The 18,861-nt window shown below is 35.8% G+C and overlaps 1 protein-coding gene across 1 annotated transcript in view; it reads right to left on the bottom strand.

The window, feature by feature from the left end:
- Positions 1 to 18,861, bottom strand: part of ANO1 (anoctamin 1) — a 120,335-nt gene that overhangs the window by 33,663 nt on the left and 67,811 nt on the right. Inside the window, exons 7-13 of the mRNA XM_070957565.1 lie at positions 18,470 to 18,521; positions 13,726 to 13,791; positions 13,152 to 13,207; positions 12,188 to 12,229; positions 7,164 to 7,228; positions 5,347 to 5,481; positions 2,992 to 3,152 (exon numbers count right to left, since the gene is read on the bottom strand). Coding sequence (XP_070813666.1) covers positions 2,992 to 3,152; positions 5,347 to 5,481; positions 7,164 to 7,228; positions 12,188 to 12,229; positions 13,152 to 13,207; positions 13,726 to 13,791; positions 18,470 to 18,521 — 577 coding nt within the window. The remainder of the gene's footprint in view (positions 1 to 2,991; positions 3,153 to 5,346; positions 5,482 to 7,163; positions 7,229 to 12,187; positions 12,230 to 13,151; positions 13,208 to 13,725; positions 13,792 to 18,469; positions 18,522 to 18,861) is intronic.

Here is an 18,861-nt window from a genome sequence, read left to right as displayed (position 1 = left end):
TTTCTAAGAGTCAAAATTGACTTAATGGCATATAATAATGATCAATCAGTTTGTGCTGAGCTAAACCTATTACATCAGTACTGTCTAGATGATGAATAGTAGTGGCTTTCCAAGGCTTCAGCAGCTTTTTCTGAACTTTATTTGGACACAATGGAATTATAACTATGTTGCAGAAACATCGTCTTGCAAGTCATACCTGTGACTAATAACATATGTAAATACACGAAAGAAGAAACCATGAATGGCATAGGACGGCTGCCTTACATGCAACGAGGCTTTTCTTAAGAAAGACATGTGCTTCAAGTAATATGTGAAGATCACCTGTGTAGAAATTGTAGTGCACTTTATAGAAAAGTATTTCTTGCTTCATTTTTAGAAATTCAGCTTTAATATGCCATATTTGGGAATGGTGCTTCGTACAACCATTTCATGCATTAGATTCTGATCCTGACAATCAGATTAGCGCAAATTTGGAGACATGGATTCCTGTCATGAGATATGCAGGAGCTGATATGAGTCACTCTGCTGAAATTCTTTGCAGTGGATTCCCACTTCTGAAATTATAGCTTACTTTCTTGGCCTAACTTTATACCAGAATTCCTGAGGCAAGGAAAATTGTAGAGAGCTGCATTAATGTTGGTTTTGTGCATAGGGTAAAACAGAAGCTTGTCCAATTTCCCTCCTATGAGTTATAAACAAGTTTTACAAAATTCCATGCCCAAAGTAGGCCTGAATGACACATCTGATTTTGAGGTGCCTACATCTGTAGGCAATTATCTTACAATGTCTTTTTCTGAAGGATATTTATGAATATTTATGAAAAACAGTAATCAGGTGAAGAATCTAAAGAGAAATCTCTCTCTCTCTCTCTCTGTTCTAATTTATCTTGGAAACAAATAAGGGGTGATACTGAATAGGCGTCCCTCCTCAGAAAAGGGAGGGCAATAATTTCCAGTAATCTCCTCTGCAGACCTTATATGATTTCCTGTGACTGATACTTTCCAGCAATAGAAAAACATGAGTTGTGTCCACCCACAGTTTTAACATGATCTTAGTATTTGTCCAAGGATAAGAGAAAACTTGGTCACACAAGAAGAACAACAGGAGAAGAAAGGTTTTCCTCCTGTACTGGTTTTGGGTGAGGAGGATCACAAGAAACATTAGTTATATACAATGAATAATTAGCCAGGCTCAGTAAAAAATAGTTGTTTGACAGTGTTTGTGCTGGACGACTACCTTCTGGTATCTGATCATTTGCCTGATTGTATCTCTCATATCTCCCTCTTCTGGCCCTTAAGAATTATATTTGATATCTTTAGTCAGTCTGCGTTGCCCCTCAGTAAAAAAAAAATGTGAAAGGTTTGGTGAGCAAAAATTAAAGTTAAAAAAAAAAAGTTTTAGCCCAAAACTGAACTGAAAATAAGACAGAAATGGATCCATAAGACTATCTGGAAATAATCTGTTCCTTCTGGTTTAAGCATCTTGCCCCAGATAAGAGACTATATTTAACTACAATTTATATTGTAGTTATCAATATCTACAATTGATATTAGATGAAATATTAAACTTAGAATCCAGAGACAACTTTTGGAATAATTTCACAAAGCTACTTCCTTCAAAACAACTGGAACTGTATTCTCTCTCTTTGCAAGGATTAACTACTTTCTGTATATTTATATGATGATACCAGGCTAAAACTGTAGTACAGTGGACTAAAGCACTGTTATTAACAGATTAACATCTGCTGCTTGCAATTACTGCAAGTTCAAATCTCACCAGGCTCAAGGTTAACTCAGCCTTCCATCCTTTCAAAGGTAGGTGAAATGAGGACCCAGATTGTGGGGGCAATAAACTGACTTTGTATAAATATACAAAAATATGAAGGCTATTGCTTAACGCATTGTAAGCCACCCTCAGTCTCCGGAGAAGGGCGGCATATAAATTAAAGCAAAAAAAAAAAAAAAACCACGCAACCATAAAGGCAAAGATTATACAGCTATCAATTCATAAATAGTTCTGTGAAAGTATTCTGCATAGGAACTACATTAAATATGTCCCGCAGAGTTTTATCTCTTCTTCCTCCAATTTGGCATCTTCCAGACATGTTGATATGGCCAGTGCTCAATCTCAACACATAGTTGGAGAGTTCCAATGGTGTAGGATGGCCTAGTACAGGGGTGTAAAACTTACGGCCCACGGGCCGAGTGCATCATGTACTGGCCACGCCCTCTTCCATTTTAGCGAAGGGGGAAAAGGTTGCAATACGTCACATGATGACGTATCACGAGTTTGACACTCTTTGCCTAGTAGAACTGCTATGGAAAGCAATCAGATCAATATGAGAAGCACAAAATCAGAAAATACTGCCAAATCTTCCCGCTCCTACTCCCTAACAACTGGTATGCAGAACCATGTGATTTGATGCTGGAAATAATAAACAACCATCATGATGGTTGTAGCCATTGACAGACTTGGAATGTGCCTTTACTATGTACAAACCAGGGGTGAAATGCTCCCGGTTTGGACTGGATCGCCCGATCCGGTAGCGATGGAGGCGGGTGGTTCGGAGAACCGGTAGCAAAAATCCCTGCCCCCTGCCCAGCTCAGCCGCACAATCATCAGAGGCTTTTTTCTTATTTTTAAAAGCATTTTTTCTACAACCTCTTCGGCTGAAAAAATGCTTTTAAAAGTAAGTCTTCTGATCAGATCAAGACCAAGTCTACAAGCAGATATTGTTGACATGCTATACAATCCCTAAGTAGCTTTGTGCCGTGCTTTGCTTTGTATTCATCCAAGCAATTTTCTGAATTTCAATTCAGAATATAAATGTAAATGTGACAGTTTTATAACAGAAGGACCAAAAAGGGACAGTACAGATAATTAACTGATGATGACATATTGTCCTACTTGTTCTCCATATAAGGAAAGTTAAACTCAAAGTCAAATGAAAACTTCAAGCATATTATTCCAAAATGATATAAGCATTCTTACCCCAGAGAGCCATGAAGACTGAGAAGAAGACAGTGGCTGGATTATCAAAAAGATGGCTAGCCCGAGCAGTGGCACAAGCAGAGCTCAATTTCCAATAGCTACATGTTCTGTCACATAAGGGGCACATGGTGATATTGTTTCTCTGGTCACACATCTCCATGCTGAGGGAAAACAAACAGTAAATGAAAGGTGAGCATATCCTTCCCTTTGCTTTCTACTGAAACCCTGAGTTGTGAAATACATACATTGAATATGACTTGAATCTAAGCATATTTATCCAATCTTAATTCTTTCCCCCCCATTTCAGATGCATTGTATTACAGCATCAGCTGCATGGCCAGTAGCCAAATGGCATCATGGATTCCTGACAACTGGAAAAAGCAGATTAAACAATTGGGTTTATTACTCTGGGACAATCTTCTGCACTTAACACCTGGGCTTTCTGAGTACTTTTATATTAGTATAATCACTTGGGCTCTGTTTTTTATACTCTATTACTTCACAAGGCTGCAGTAGTGCAGTGCACTAAGACTATCTAGTCAGATCTTTTGAAATATAATCCAGTCTTCTAATCACAGAAATATAGTGGTCTAATACTGTATCAAAGGATCACTATTCATTTTTAAACTATGACAGAGTGATTTGAAGCAGACTGCAGAATCATGCATTCCAGGATTCTCCTTGATCTTTCTCTTCTCTTTCCTTTCCAGCATAAATTATTACTACATTTGTATTATTCATGTTTAGCGCTAGCTGGTGTTAGTTTTCATCCAGAATTCCTCCCTATTTGAGCATCATGTCTGAACAAGGTAAATTTGTCTGAAATAAGAAGGGTTGAGCCATGCACATGATCTATGTCATCAGCAAACTAAACCTCATGGTTTGTAACAAGTTTTAGACCAGGGGGTCCTCAAACTTGGCAGCTTTAAGACTTGTGGACTTCAACTCCCAGAATTCTCCAGCCAGCTGGCTGGAGAATTCTAGGAGTTGAAGTCCACAAGTCTTAAAGCTGCCAAGTTTGAAGACTTCTGTTTCAGACAATATGAATGTAAAAAAAACTATCATTTATCCAGACAAATCTGAATGGTAGGTCCACTGCCTTTGTTTATCCAATCCATCAGTTGATGTTTTCACCATGAGACCATTTCCAATTACAACAATTTATTTATTTAATGAATTTATATATCACTTTTCTTATCAGATGGTACTTATCCGATCAATGTTAACATTGAAAAAAACCTAGCAGGATCAAATCTGGTTAATACCAGATGGAATATCTCCATTAATCATCAGGAATAAAATTTGTCTCACAAGGAGTCTTTAATTAAACATATTTCAGAGTTGTGTAATTCTATTTTAATGAATTTAAGTTTTTGTGATATTGAATACAGGCTTCAGACTGAAATTTTAGTTGATGACACAGTCTGTACAGGACTGAACACATTAATACATTTTATCCAAATCAATTTGATTATTATATTAATATATTCTTATTTTAGGACATTTTTATGGCTGTGCACTTTATGTACTTTATACTTTATAGCTGTGTTAACATTTTTGGCTACAGTGGTTTAGGTATTTATGGGAGTTGTTTTGGGTGAATGGAGGGGACCTTGAAGACAATTTTTAAATTTATATTAAGTTTATTGCACGACATATGCCACAGTTCCCATGTGTCACAAATGATCAGGAATTGTACCACCACATTCAACAGTAGCAGTCATAGGAGATTCTGGGGGCTGCAAAGACTGGGCCCAATGACCATAGGTTGCCATTCTTCTTTTAAGATAATTTCACAAAATTCAAAAGGCGTAAGAGCAGAACACCACAGAGCAACCCCCACTTATATTGTTCTGAGCTTATTGTTACATTCATGAGTTTTGCTTATAAATAATGAGAAGTTAGGTATCAGCATTTCCCCAGGATTCAGTCTAAGGTTGAAGTTTTGGGGGTTTGGGGAAGAAACCACAGAGTCAGGTAGTGCATTCCAGGCATTAACAACTCTGTTACTGAAGTCTTATTTTCTGCAATCAAGTTTGGAGAGGTTTTCCATAAGTTTGTTATATCCCTGTGACCAAGAAAACTGAATCCTGGGGAAATGCTGATACCTAACTTCTCATTATTTATAAGCAAAACTCATGAATGTAACAATAAGATCCTGAATTCAGAAATGAATGTTGTAAGTTGTGATACACACACACACACACACACACACACACACACACACACACATATATATATAAGTATGGTTGCAGAACCTAAAGCATTAGCTTTAGTGAAAATCATTTAGGATATTTTTCAGCATATTAACAGTAAAAAAGATAGTTTTGTACATCAAAGTGCAGAATATTTTACCTTGGTATATTCTCATCAACAGTTGCACAACCATAAAGGAACACGATAATTCCCACAATAGAAGCTGGAATGAGCATTTGTGTATAAACTCCCAGCCAGGCAAAATATAGTCCAATCTTTTCACCAAAGTACTTCCTGAAATATATTATAGGAAGAAAACACTATCTGTATCACGGCAAACGTAGCAGGGCTAAATTTATGAATTAGACAGCGGGCTGACTGAATGAGAAAATAAATCCTGTTGATTAGCCAAAATGCATTTCCTCTTGGAGAATTCATGTCCACATGCCAGTTGGAACAGATCCAGGATAAAAACACCAAGTAAATACTCCACTCTTGCTTATTAAGTAGCTTTACCTTTCTGTTTCTATAGTTGTATCTGGCACTGTTTCACAGAGGGAACCAGGAGCATACTCAGTTTGTGAAACTTGGGGCAGAAAGAAATTGGATATTGGTTTATGGTCCCATAAACAACCTTTCTGGTCTTGTGCCATGAATAAGTGGTAGCCATCACCTTGAATTGTACCTGGAAGCCTACTGGGAGTTAGGCCCATTTGCAAAGCTGTGGTCTTACATGGGTGTAGTTTAGTGTACCCATTATTACATGAGCTGTCACATTCCAAATCAATTGTGACTTCCACGTAGTCTTTATTAGTAGAGCAAAAGGTCTGCAGACAAAAAATTCCAGATTGACTCTCTTGGTGGAACTGGGAAAGCGCTATCTGCAATTTTAGACACTTGCTGTTGTTCAGTGTATACTAGGCATCCTGAACTTGGTACCTTCCAGTTGTGTTGGGAAAACTAGTCTTGAATTTTGCGACCAGAAGACTCAATACATTTAGAGACCATTAAATTCAGGAGAGCTTGTATAGTTCTAAATCTATAGTTCTAAATGTTCTAAATCAGTATTTCTCAGATTTGACAACTTTAGGATGCGTGGACTTCAACTTCCAGAATCTCCCCATCAGCATGAAGTCCACACATCTTAAAGTTGCCAAGTTTAAGAAACACTGTTCTAGATGGGTCAATGGTTTGATTCAATATAAAACAAACCGTTATGGCAGAGGTTCCCAAACTTCTTCAGTCCATAGTATCCTTTAATGTCTTAGTAATAATTTCATCCCTACATCAAAAGAAATACTTAACAGTTCTGTTTATTAAAGTTCCTGTAGGTCCAAGTTTAAAGTACCACATGCAAGTGCCCTGGTATATTTGCTGTGGCAGTTGCTTTTTAATAAAATTCAATAAAAAAATCTCCAAAGGAAATAAACAATATAATTTAATAGCAAGGGATATAAGAGAAAGCACCCTTCACAAAAAATAGGTGAAAAAGGTTTAGATCTGGAATATGATATTTCCATATTGATCTGGAAACATGAGAACTACTCATATTGGAAATGGTTTATAATATCCCTTTATAATGTATAATATCCCTTTAAAATTATTTTTGCCTGATTTTGCTTCCAACTAAGATCCATGCATTTGAGTATATTTGTTGAAGAAGGGGGAAAAAAATCCAAACCCACCCCAAACTGCACTGTTCAAATGGTTTAAGACCATTGCTTGTAAATCTGGGGAAAAACAGATGACTATAGTATGGCCTGTGCAATATGAATTTTTATCCTAAACCTGAATATGCTTTATCTCTTTGGTTCCGTTTTTCAAAGGCCACTTTTCATAAGCTGATGTCTAGCTATATGAAAGATACAGTTTTCTACAACTGTTACCCAAAAGCTGTATTCTGCTACTGTTAATGCACATATACAAACACATAAGGACTTGTAAGAGACAAGTAAGGAGTTATCACTGTTTCTTACCTAACTAAGTCAATTGGTTGATATTTATAAAATACTCCATAACTTGCCCATTCTTCACACAGGAGCTAGAAAAGAAATTTAAACAGAAAATGAAAACTGGAAACAAGTAATTTCTTATTTCAATTCTACTGCTTAGTTCTCAATGTCTCTTGTGTCATTATATTTTAGTTTTTTATGTTCCACCAATATATTCAGCTTGCATTAAAAATTGATTGTGTCTGTGGTTTGGCTCACGGTCATATTCTTGTATTCATTTATAGAAAAACTAATAAACAGAGAGTAGTGATATGCAACTGAGATACTAAAGCTGAGACTGGATATATGCAGTTACCAAGTTAATGTGAGATCCAGTTTGTTGTAGTGGTTAAGAACACCAGGCTAGAAACTAGGAGATCATGAGTTCTATCCCCACCTTCGGCATGAAACCAACTGGCTGACCGTGGGCCAGTCACTTTCTCTCAGCTCTAGGAAACAGGCAAGGGCAAACAACTTCTGAAAAACTTTGCCAAAACCTTGCCAAGAAATTAAATTAGATTAAGATGTTACTTTGCTATTCACTTTCTTTGCTTTTCTTCAGTGTATAGTCATAAAAAGTCATAAAAAAGAAGAAAATTAGGCCATATATTTAGAATGTTTCTGACATGTTAACTATTCATGATTAAATACATCCAGTAAAACAATTTGAGATGTTATTTTTCAGAGGCTACAGAAAGTCTTAATTTTACATTAGGATGGATAACTATTTTAAAGAAAGTGAGGAGGTAGCAGGACAGTTCTGAACTTAGATCAAAGGCTCTTTCATGGATAATTACCTCCAATCCTTCTTCAGAGTTTATGGTCGGAATTTTATATGCCACCAAATAACTTTTGAATTCTGAGCTGGGACCAGTATACTTAACTCTAGATTCAATAACTCATACATTTTTAAAAAATCCTTTTATTTTTAGAAACAGTTTCATTTAAACATTTGTACTGATAACAATATGCATGTTGGACTATTTGTCCACCAGCAACTCTATTTTCATTCACAGCACACTTTCATGACAGCTGAACTGAATTTTCTATATTACGGAAAATGGTGTAACATGCTATTAACAACTGAAATATGAAAAGTCTCTGATGAATATATTAAGGGAAAACAAAAATGGAAAAGGAATGTGATAAATTTTCTGGGGGATTGTGGTGGTGAAACTGATTAGGGATTAGGAGCCTAAAAGGCAATTGTGATTATATGAAATCTTTTATCTAATGGAGCTGTACATATTTTGATGCCCCTTGGAACATGTGCAAATGAAGCTGCTGCATTAAATGATCCAAGTCTGCATCATTCCCCCATATGATGATGTAGTTGCTAACATTGAGATCTGGAATGCACATGGTCACATAATTAAGTCAAAACCCCTCTAGACTGGACTGAGAAAATGATCCCCTCCAGAATAGAATAGAATAGAATAGAATAGAATAGAATAGAATAGAATAGAATAGAATAGAATAGAATAGAATAGAATAGACAGAGTTGGAAGGGACCTTGGAAGTCCAACCCCCTGTTTAGGCAGGAAATCCTATACTATTTCAGACAAATGGTTATCCAATCTCTTCTTAAAAACTTCCAGTGCTGGAGCAGTCAAAACTTCTGGAGGCAAGTTGTTCCACCGATTAATTGTTCTAACTGTCAGGAAATTTCTCCTTAATTTTAGGTTGTTTCTCTCCTTGATTAGTTTTCACCCATTGCTTCTTGTCCTGCCCTCAGGTGCTTGGGAGAATAGCTTGACTCCCTCTTCTTTGTGGCAGCCCCTGGGGTATTGGAATACTGCTATCATGTCACCCCAGTCCTTCTTTTCATCAAACTAGACATACCCAATTCTAGCAACCATTCTTTATATGTTTTAGCCTCCAGTCCCCCAATAATTTTTGTTGCTTTTCTCTGAACTCTTTCTAGAGTCTCCACATCTTTGAATTCTATAATAGCAAGGATGGCCAAGTTTTTTTTTTTTTAAATATCCAGAACCATTTGTCCTTTAGAATAAAAACAGATACATTTGTACTGAAATATGATTTCTCCAAAGCTTTCTAGTAGATCCAGATTTCTGAGCTTATTTTATTGTCATGAAATGGCAGGTGTTCCCGATATTGTTTTTCTATTGTGCATCTCTCCACCATCCTGCAATTTCCCTGGGTACTTGCCTTTCCTTGGAATTGAACACCAGGTAGCAGATTGCTGTAGAGATAATTATATAGTGCAAAACAGGACACCCGTTTGCACCACTTATTCACACAGAACTAAATCAAGTGATAGTGCTCTATATTTTACTTATCAGGATTTGCCTTGGAAAACAAAAAAAAAACCTAAATCCATTTCTTTTCCATTAGTATTGATAAAAATGGCAGCAAAAAGGAGAAACTTTAGTGCAGCACTAAAAAAAATTGTAGTAAAAATATAATAAGTAATTTGCTAGCTTTCGTAACACAAATAATCAATTGTATGAGGGGACACTATTTCATATAAGGACGACACTGTTGTATTAATTACCATCACAGGAGAAGTGGCCTTAAGTTACTTGAGTTTTGTTTAATACACCAGTCTCCAACCTTGTTAATATTAAAATGGTTTCTTTTTTGCTTTTGACATCCACTTATTGTGTGATTGACAGTATGTATGTGCAGAATATGTCAAGCTTGAGGACTGAAGCTTCCAGGAAGTATGCAATTGGAAATAGATATCTAGGTTTTCATAAAAGCTTTGGCTACTCAATTTGGGTATTGCTGATTGTCCAAATACTAGAGGAGTTATTGTGCCTCTTAGTAAATACAACCAGATACACAAGCTCTAAGAGAAACAATTATGTGCCTGCAGCACTTCAATCTTTTAAAACTAAATTGCTAAGTCTTGCTGTATAGCCCATGGAGTTCTGCTAATGAACAGTGTTATGCCAGAAGCATTCAGTCCAAATTCCTCAGGTCTCTGCATTGAGTTCCTCTTATTGTTGCAAATGCACTTCTTTAGTTCTTGGACTTGAGGCTCTTCCACTTAAAAGTTCTGGCTTAAACAAACCTATCTAACTTGTACTAATAAGACCAATTAGTTCTAATCCAATTTGTACTAATAGACCAATAAAAATTCCCCCTAGAAGAAGTAAGTAACATATGGCGTAGCCTGTTATATTCTTATCCTCACAAGCCTTATCTATGCTGAGCTTTGCCAAAGCCTGGAGTAAGATGAACTAGAGATTGTTCAGTATCAACATCATGCCCATTGTTCTCTATAAATTCATCTATGTGTTTGTATATTTATTTCATGAAGCTTACTTTAAATCACATATGTGTATGTGTGTGTCATTTCGATCCATTTGATTTAAATATATATTTGATATATATTTGACATATTGATTGAAGACAGCAGTCAAGAGGGTTGATTGCCCCAGAGGACAGGACAAGAAGCAACAGGTGGGAAGCTCATTAAAGAGAGGTCCAACCTGGGACTAAGGAGAAATTTCCTGGTAGTGAGAGCAATTAACCTCTGGAAAAAGCTTGCCTTCTGGTGTTGTGAATGGCCATCACTGGTTTTCAAGAAAAGATTGGACATTCAATTGTGTGAGATGGTATAAGAAATCCTGTTTTGGGCAAGGGTTGGACTAGAAGACCTCCAAAGTCCCTTCTGGACCTATGATGTGATTCTAAATGATATACAAAGGGATAGATTTACAGTAAACCTTGCACCTTTACTACTATGAATTCAGGTATTTCCTTTCACCACATACTTTTAGATATGCTTGTGTCATTATAGAGGTGAATACTCACAGTCATACCTAAGTGCTCTGCCTTCAGAGGTTTTCACTGTGAGATTCAATAATACTTCTATTCAAAATGCTTATGACTAAAACTGAGTGTTGTGGTCCGCCAGCAGCCTGCAAAGCTGGCAGCAGAGTTGGACAGTGAAGAGCTGGGGAGGGGCCAGTCCTGGAGTCTGGGGAAGGCTCAGACAAGGGCTCTGCGTCTGAGGCAGAGATGGGGCCAGGGCCATCTGGGAGTTATGTGCAGACTCTGGAGCCTCCAGAGTCTGACATCAGAGAGGCAGAAGTAGAGGGGAAGCCTGTTCCTAGAGCGCATATACATAGAGCTGCCAGAAGGCAAGAACAGTTAAAACAAAAGGGATGATTCAGGAGTAAGGCTTGGAGATGACTGGCCCCTCCCATAAGACATAAAGGAAGAGCAAAGGCACGTGGACCTTTGCAGGAAGCAACGTTGTGGATGGTGTCAGTTTGTACTTTGAAGCTCCTTCTTTGACTCTGTGTTTCAATGTGCCCTTGCCAAGATAATGGCCTATTAGGTCTTTGGCAGCATGTCAAAGAAGATAAAGGTGGGTGTTTACCAGCCTTATCCGAAGGACTGTGGCAGACTTCTGTTGGACTATTTATAAACTCTTGGTGATTTAGCACGTGCTGTGAATGAAAGGAATTCACAGCCGTTAAAATATAAAAAAGGGTTTTGGGGATTAATTGTGTGCTTTTTACTATATCAGGAAGCCTAGGTCAGAATACTGAGACAGTTGCATGCACACCTTAGAAAGGTAATTCCTTGGCAAATGGAGCTAATCTATCTTCACTTCTCCAATTATCGAAGTACCAAACTAGTCCTGACAGGCAACTATGCGATTTCTATTAAATATCCAATATTGTGAAGTCTCTAAGAAAGTGACCAAATTCTTGCCACAGCAATGGCAGACAGAATCTGTTAAAGCTGAACATAACAGAGGCCTGTTTAGTTTTTGCTGTGAATAAGTTTATACGTGGGATAGACTGCATATTGATTTTCCTTTTTGTCTTTTTGGTCTATGATTGTAAATTCTTCAATAAATAATGTCTGCCTCCATCTACCGAGGATGTCCTGCCACAGTTAATACAAGAGTTTAAAAGAGCACTTCTAAATACCTCTGACTTTCAGTAAAATATTGGCAATTGTCTATATCACAACACATAATTCAAGTTGACACTTGAACATGCTTCTGTTCCCCTATATCAACTTACTTTTCTGTCATTAGGCTCAACATATTCACCTTCATAATCACCCTTTAAGAAAAGAAAAATTATGTTATTCCACAAGGAATACCCAAAACTGGAATATATTTTATTTGCGTCTAGCAGTCCTTTCCATAAAAAGCTAATAATAACCCAAAGGTCCAGAATCAATGAAAAATATATTCCCTTCAGAATATTTCGTTCTAAATCTTCTGATTAAGTAGATATAACCTTAACAACATAAGATTTGTATTACTAAAACATAAGTTATTTTTTAAAGTTTCTGTTAACATTCATTTTTCAAGCATGACATTGACTAAATTGTCACTTTTAAACAAAACATTTTATTTATTTATTTAAATTTTAATATTGCCCATCTCCCCTATAAGGTGACTCTGGATTTTAATATTATGATCATGAACATCTATCATATAAATGTATATTATTCATGAATAAGAATCCACCATAACTGACAGCTACCTGCACTTTTATATTGTATTTTGTATATAAAAAGTCACCAAAGAGGGCCATGCATGCAAAAATATAAGCATCATTTAATATGTAGCCAGAATAAAAAAAATAAATTGAATGGTTAATATATCTTCCTATTCTATCACCATCCAAACCTTTATAAGCATAAAAAGATATCAGATATATTTAAATCAGAAGATAGATAGCTAAGTAGGATATATACTTCTTGAAGGCAGAAAATCAAAGTGAGTATTTGCTGAGTTGGTTATTTGCTGAGTCGAATAGTTCTATTCCATGTAAAATGGAAAGAAATTCAGTTTGGAACTAAATCCATAACAAGTTGGCAGATTCTTAAACAAACTGCTAATTTTTAATCTAAATGTACAGCTGGCTGGCTCATGAAATACTGAAGATGTTTAGCATAGTGTCATTCATACCTAATGCATTAGGGATTCTTGGTATCGTCTTCTAGAAACACAAAATATATTTCAAGACTACTTACATCATGCAAGGGATATGCAGCACTGTAAACACTATTGGCAAGTAGACTGGTGATCCCTGAAAAAACAAGAAGAAATTCCTATTTATATTACCACAATTGAATTCTCTCAAGTAATTCCCTCACTTTCCATGTGTGGAGATTTCCCTCTCAAATCTTCAATGATTTTTATTAAAGAATGAATCTTGGCCCATTTCATTTGATTCCTTATCTTTTAACTGTATGGACTATAAAGTGGATTGATATCAAGAAAAGGAAATGTACAGAGAATCACAAATCATGATTTCAAATCAAGAGAGAAAACCAATGAACTTCAAATTAATCAGTGTAATCACTTACCTACCTTGAATCTTTAAATTGGATTTGAAAAGCAAGCTCACAGATTTGGAAGGGTAGCAAAAGGCGAGATTGTAAGAAAGAGAGAGCTTTGATTGAGCATTGGGGACAGGACGCATCCCCACGCACATCCTCATGCAAACCATATGCACACACTCACACAGAGTTTTAAAATCAGATTTAAGCTTGATTAGAGAAGCTATTTGGAAAGCCTTTGGAAAGGCCTTAGCATCATACTTACCATATTTATCACATTTTCGTCTTTTATTTAAAAGGGTAGTGTCCTTCTTTCTTCCCTCTCCTTTCCCTGTTTACACATTTGTCTATTAGTTATATAATTAAGCAGTTACAATGCTTGTGCGACGGGAGACTCTAGGAAATGTATATTATTCCTTCAGAGGAATTATCTTTAGTTTGGAATTAAATAAGATTAGACACACTGGGAGATGCTGAGATTTTGTAGTGAATGAAGAATGCACTTTGATAAAGCTGATCATAGTCCAGCCATTTATAAATTTTTGAAAGCTATATTTTATTCCTAAATGTTTTTTTTTCCCATTATAGCAGCCAACATTAAAGTAGCAGCTTTCTAATTAAAGTAACAGTTTTCTAATATTGGAATCCTAACAAACTTTGAAGAGATTATGTTACCTAAGAATACATGCTTGAGGTTCCTGATAGCCTGTTTTGAATACTGCCTTTAATCTAATCAGTAAAACCATACAAAAATTTAATTTTTTTTTTTAAAAAGCACTGGACAGGAATACAAAAGGGTTTACCATTGTTTGTTAAATAGTATTTTGAGAAAATATTTTCAGTTTCCTTAAAACCTAAAATTTGTCTTAACAAACAGATTACTTAACTATAATTATTTCTTCTGAATGCAGCATTATAACATTTCCAGTTGTATTTTGTGCTAGCTTCTCATTGATTATTGTTGCCAAATGTTCTAGAAGGCATTTATGTGCAATGGTTGGTTTTCTCTTGATAATAATATAACAGACAATTGGGATATTCCACAAAAAGTTTACTAGGAATACCAAAACTTTTCCTTTGCTTTTTAAGAAAGTGAAATGATCAGTGCAACTGATTTTGACATTATTTACAGAATTGCAACATAAAAAGGAGCACTCATGCATGCACAAGTTAGTCTATTATCAACATTAGCAGCAACCTTAGTGAATTTTCCTCTCTAAATCATCTGCCAATATATATTTATGATATTTAAAATGGCAAAGTCATACAGAACTGCCTGGCCGTAAGATAAAGAGTTTTATTTTCTCAAGCATTCTAGTATATTCTTCTGTTTGTGGTTCTAAATTGCTTAAGTTGCTTAATGCCTTATACGCCGTCCTGAGTCTCTGGAGAAGGGCGGCATATAAATCAAAATAAAATTTAAAAAAAGTGGCAAATGTAAAACTGGTTCTTTAAAATGACAAAGACTAGCTGCTTCACTTTTAAATGGGGTAATTCTCAGTAGCCTAGATCCTGTTGTTAAAAAAAAAATAGAAAAGCTAACCCTGCTCATTTGTTAAACATCATGAGCATAATAATCCTACCTGCAGCACACCGAGGCTGTAACTACATTCTTCCATTGAGTTTTAAAAGCTTGAAACTATACATCTACATTTTGACTACAAATTGGCCAAGTACCAACAACAGTCCAAACAAATGGCAGGAAACATTTGTTGGTATAATATAATCTTCTTCTTCCAATACTGAAGCTGCTGGTCCATTCATTTGAGGGTAAAATACTAATTATTTGAAAACAGAACCCTGGAGGTATCTTAAGTCAGTTTGGAGATAATGAGACCACATTTCACATCTATACATTTTATCAGTATCTTGATGCATTTAAAATAAATTCTCATTTTTTCTAACCAATAATCCCTATTATTATTTATGTTAACAGACTGCAAGCATTCACATTTTTTTGATACAAATACATTCCAGGAGATGTAAGATCCATTTACACGCAATCTACTTTTTAAAAATTAGGGTTTTTCTTATATACATAATTCTGGTGAAAGGAGATCCTTTATTAATGTAACCAAGCCTATTAATGTAGCTTATAATCATAATCACAAATTGCTTGGTAAATGCTAGGAAACAGCTCTGTGCGAAGAAGGCATGGACTCCTTGATCTTGATTGAAAAATATCCTTTTTCAAAGATACCATCAAGATATCACCAAGGTTAAAAAAGTGTGGGTTGATTCCCATATTCAACAGATTCAGTAAATGACTGCAAGAAAGTGATCTACTACACTCCATAACTCAAAATTATGATTGCCACATTTCTTGGTCTGTGTAGTATTTGGATATAATCCAAAAAATCTGGAGAGCACCGGGTTGAGAAATGGTATCTTAGATCAGGACTGTCAAACTCATGGCCTGCGGCCTGGATGCATCATTTTCTGGCCACGCTCATGCCCGGTTTAGCAAAGGGGAAAAAAAGTCCCAATAGTCATGTGATGCTGCCATGACGCTGTGAGTTTGACACCCCTGCCCTAGATGAACCAAACTACTTCAACACATGCCTCTAGCAATCCGATGTGATACATGTAAAATGTAATTTGGAACATATGTAGGCACACCTGTTAGAAAATAGAGGAACAATCTCCTTTTCTTTATTGCATGGTAGAAAAAGTGTTTTTGGGTTAAAGTGCTCTCAACAAGTGGTCTCAGCATTTGGTCCTTTTAATCTAAATTGCTGCACAGCACTTTGCCTTCAACTCATTAAAATCTTTATAATGTTTATTGCAATAGATCAACACAACAATAGAGAGCCCAGTTGATCTAGTGTTAAGGCATCAGGCTAGAAAGCAGGAGATTGTGAATTCAAGTCCCACCCTAGCCATGAAAACCAATTGGTTGACTTTGGGCCAGTCACTCCCTCTCAGCTGAATTCACCCACAAGGTTATTGTTGTGGGGAAAACAGGAGGAGAAAGGTGTGTAGGATATATTCACCGCCTTGAGTTATTTGTCAAAATAATAAAGGAGGAATACAAATAAATAAAATAAAAATTCAACTAAAATTTAGATAGGCTAAAATTTAAATAGGCTGTACCCCGCCCTGAGTCCTTCGGGAGAAGGGCGGTATAGAAATAAAATTAATAAAATGAATAAAATAAATAATAATAAATAATAAAACTCTACAGCTTCTCTTAATGATATATCTAATGTCATATGCATTTATGCAGAGACATGTCTCTAGATATTTCCTGCAAAGTGTTCCCAGCAGCTTACTATGGAAGAAAAGCTGCTGTACACACAGAAAACCAGAATGCAATGCCTTGAAGTTATGAAAGCTACTCAGCAAATGTAAATAATGGTTCGTGCTAGGGCTGATTGCTGTTCCAGATATGGGGTAAAGGATACCTTATTTAAAAAAATATTGTTGTGAAAATTATGTTTATGAAAAGTTTTGGATTCAAAGAAAAAATGCATTTCTGCATCCATGAGTATATATGAAGCATCTTTTTACAACTGTTTAAACGCGTGATGGCGAACCTATGGCATGCATGATGGAAGTGGCACACAGAGCTATCTCTCCAGGCCTGCAAGCCGTCACCCATTGCTCTTCCAGTTTCCGGCAAGTGCATGCACACCGACCAGCTGATCTTCGCGCACGCATGTGCACCAGAAACCAGAAGACCAGGTGGCCGGTGTGCATGCATGCACTGGAAATCAAAAGAGCAACTGCCCAGTGATGCATGTACATTGGGTGGCTGCTCTTCCGGTTTCCAGGGCTCCCATGCGTGCGTGCACACTCCCATTTTGGCCCTCGGTGCTGAAAAGGTTCGCCAACACTTAACACTTAAACCAAAAGCAACTTCTACTGGGTTCATACTAAAGCTAAAGAGGGCAGTCACGCAGCCCCAGGAAAATTGTATCTGTTTTAAGGAGCTACAGACAGGTTCCACAAGTTCTTAAATGCCTTTTGCTTTGAATCTGAAGTGTTGCATAGTCTTCATTTCCACAATAATATATTGAATTTAAAAAACACTGTTTAATGGGGCCACATAATTAATGAGCTTTTTAGAATGCAAGGAATAGAGCTGACACAATGTTCTTGAATGAGATGTAAGTATATAATTAAAATTCAGCACGAGTGACATCAGATTTAGGATTTTTTTTGCTAATTCATTATGCCCTTAGTTTAAAAGTTTTTTTTTAATTATAGTTCTTTTTATGATAAACAATAAACTGTTCCAAAATATATTTTCAGGATCAGTCCATTTATATCCAAATACACAAGCAGCAGTGATATGTTGACGGCATGACATGTTTTACACCAGAATTGATACGATCAACTTGATTTGCCTTTTGTTTTCAAAAAAGTGAATCACTGTTTTTTTTGTCAAAACATGTATTTATATACAAATAGCATTAATTCAGTTTCCCTTTTTAAATTAAATTCTTTACTGATAAAGAGCTCGTTTACATAGTGCAAATTAAAATAACGTGATACTGAAATTTAAAAAGAAAAGTCACATACTGAAACTAAATTACAGTCCCCAAATCTGGGTTGCAAAAATCCAAAAAGCCACTATATTAGAATAAATGCATCTTTGCTTTCATTAAATAGATTTTTATAGGTTAGATCTAGAAGCTTTCCCCTTACTTTCTAGGGAAAACAAATGACATTTGCTTCTAAATAAACATGAAAAGGAATACAATACATGTATTTGTATGACAAAACCAAATCCAACAGTCTTGGTTCTTATAAATAAAAATTATATTAAAAGACATCTGTAAGCAATGTTTATATCTATAAGAAATTGTTTTATTTATCAAAATCTTGTATATATGTTATGAGCTAAAAATCATTTCACAAAACGTCTTTAAGCAGGACATCTACTGTATATTGCATTCAGCATCTTATGGAAAGGTGTAAAAACTTATAATCTCTTAAAGTATAAACTAAAAACATTCAGAAAGCTAGGATACAGACTAATTTGAAATGTAAATAAATTTTCTTACCCATGCTATACTTGGCTTTGGTGCATGTAGTTCTTTTCAGTATTTCATAAACCTATAGGAAAAATGTTTCATAAACATTAGAGAACAAGTAGCTGCTTGGGAAATGGGAAATAATATTTTCTCTGTGTACCACTCCAAAAACTAACAAATGCAATTCTTAAGCAAGCAAAATACTAAAAACGTGAAATTCCTATTATGAAAACAATTATTTTGTACAACTTTGAGAAATACCATTATTATCAGCTACTCCTTTTTTCCTAGGGTTAGAAAATATGATGTTTCCACAGTATCAATGAATAATTAAATGGGCTCAATTTAATTATTATTAAACCAATCTATTTGATTACTTCCTCATATTGTGGAAGCACCCTATTAACATGCAAAACAAGTTT

This window comes from Pituophis catenifer, unplaced genomic scaffold (assembly GCF_029215685.1).
Source record: "Pituophis catenifer annectens isolate HBS135680 unplaced genomic scaffold, rPitCat1.0.hap2 SCAF_1, whole genome shotgun sequence".
NCBI classification, from domain to species: Eukaryota; Metazoa; Chordata; class Lepidosauria; order Squamata; family Colubridae; genus Pituophis; species Pituophis catenifer.
The sequence above is the reverse complement of the archived record's forward strand: the minus strand, read 5'-3'. Positions and strand labels throughout refer to the sequence as shown.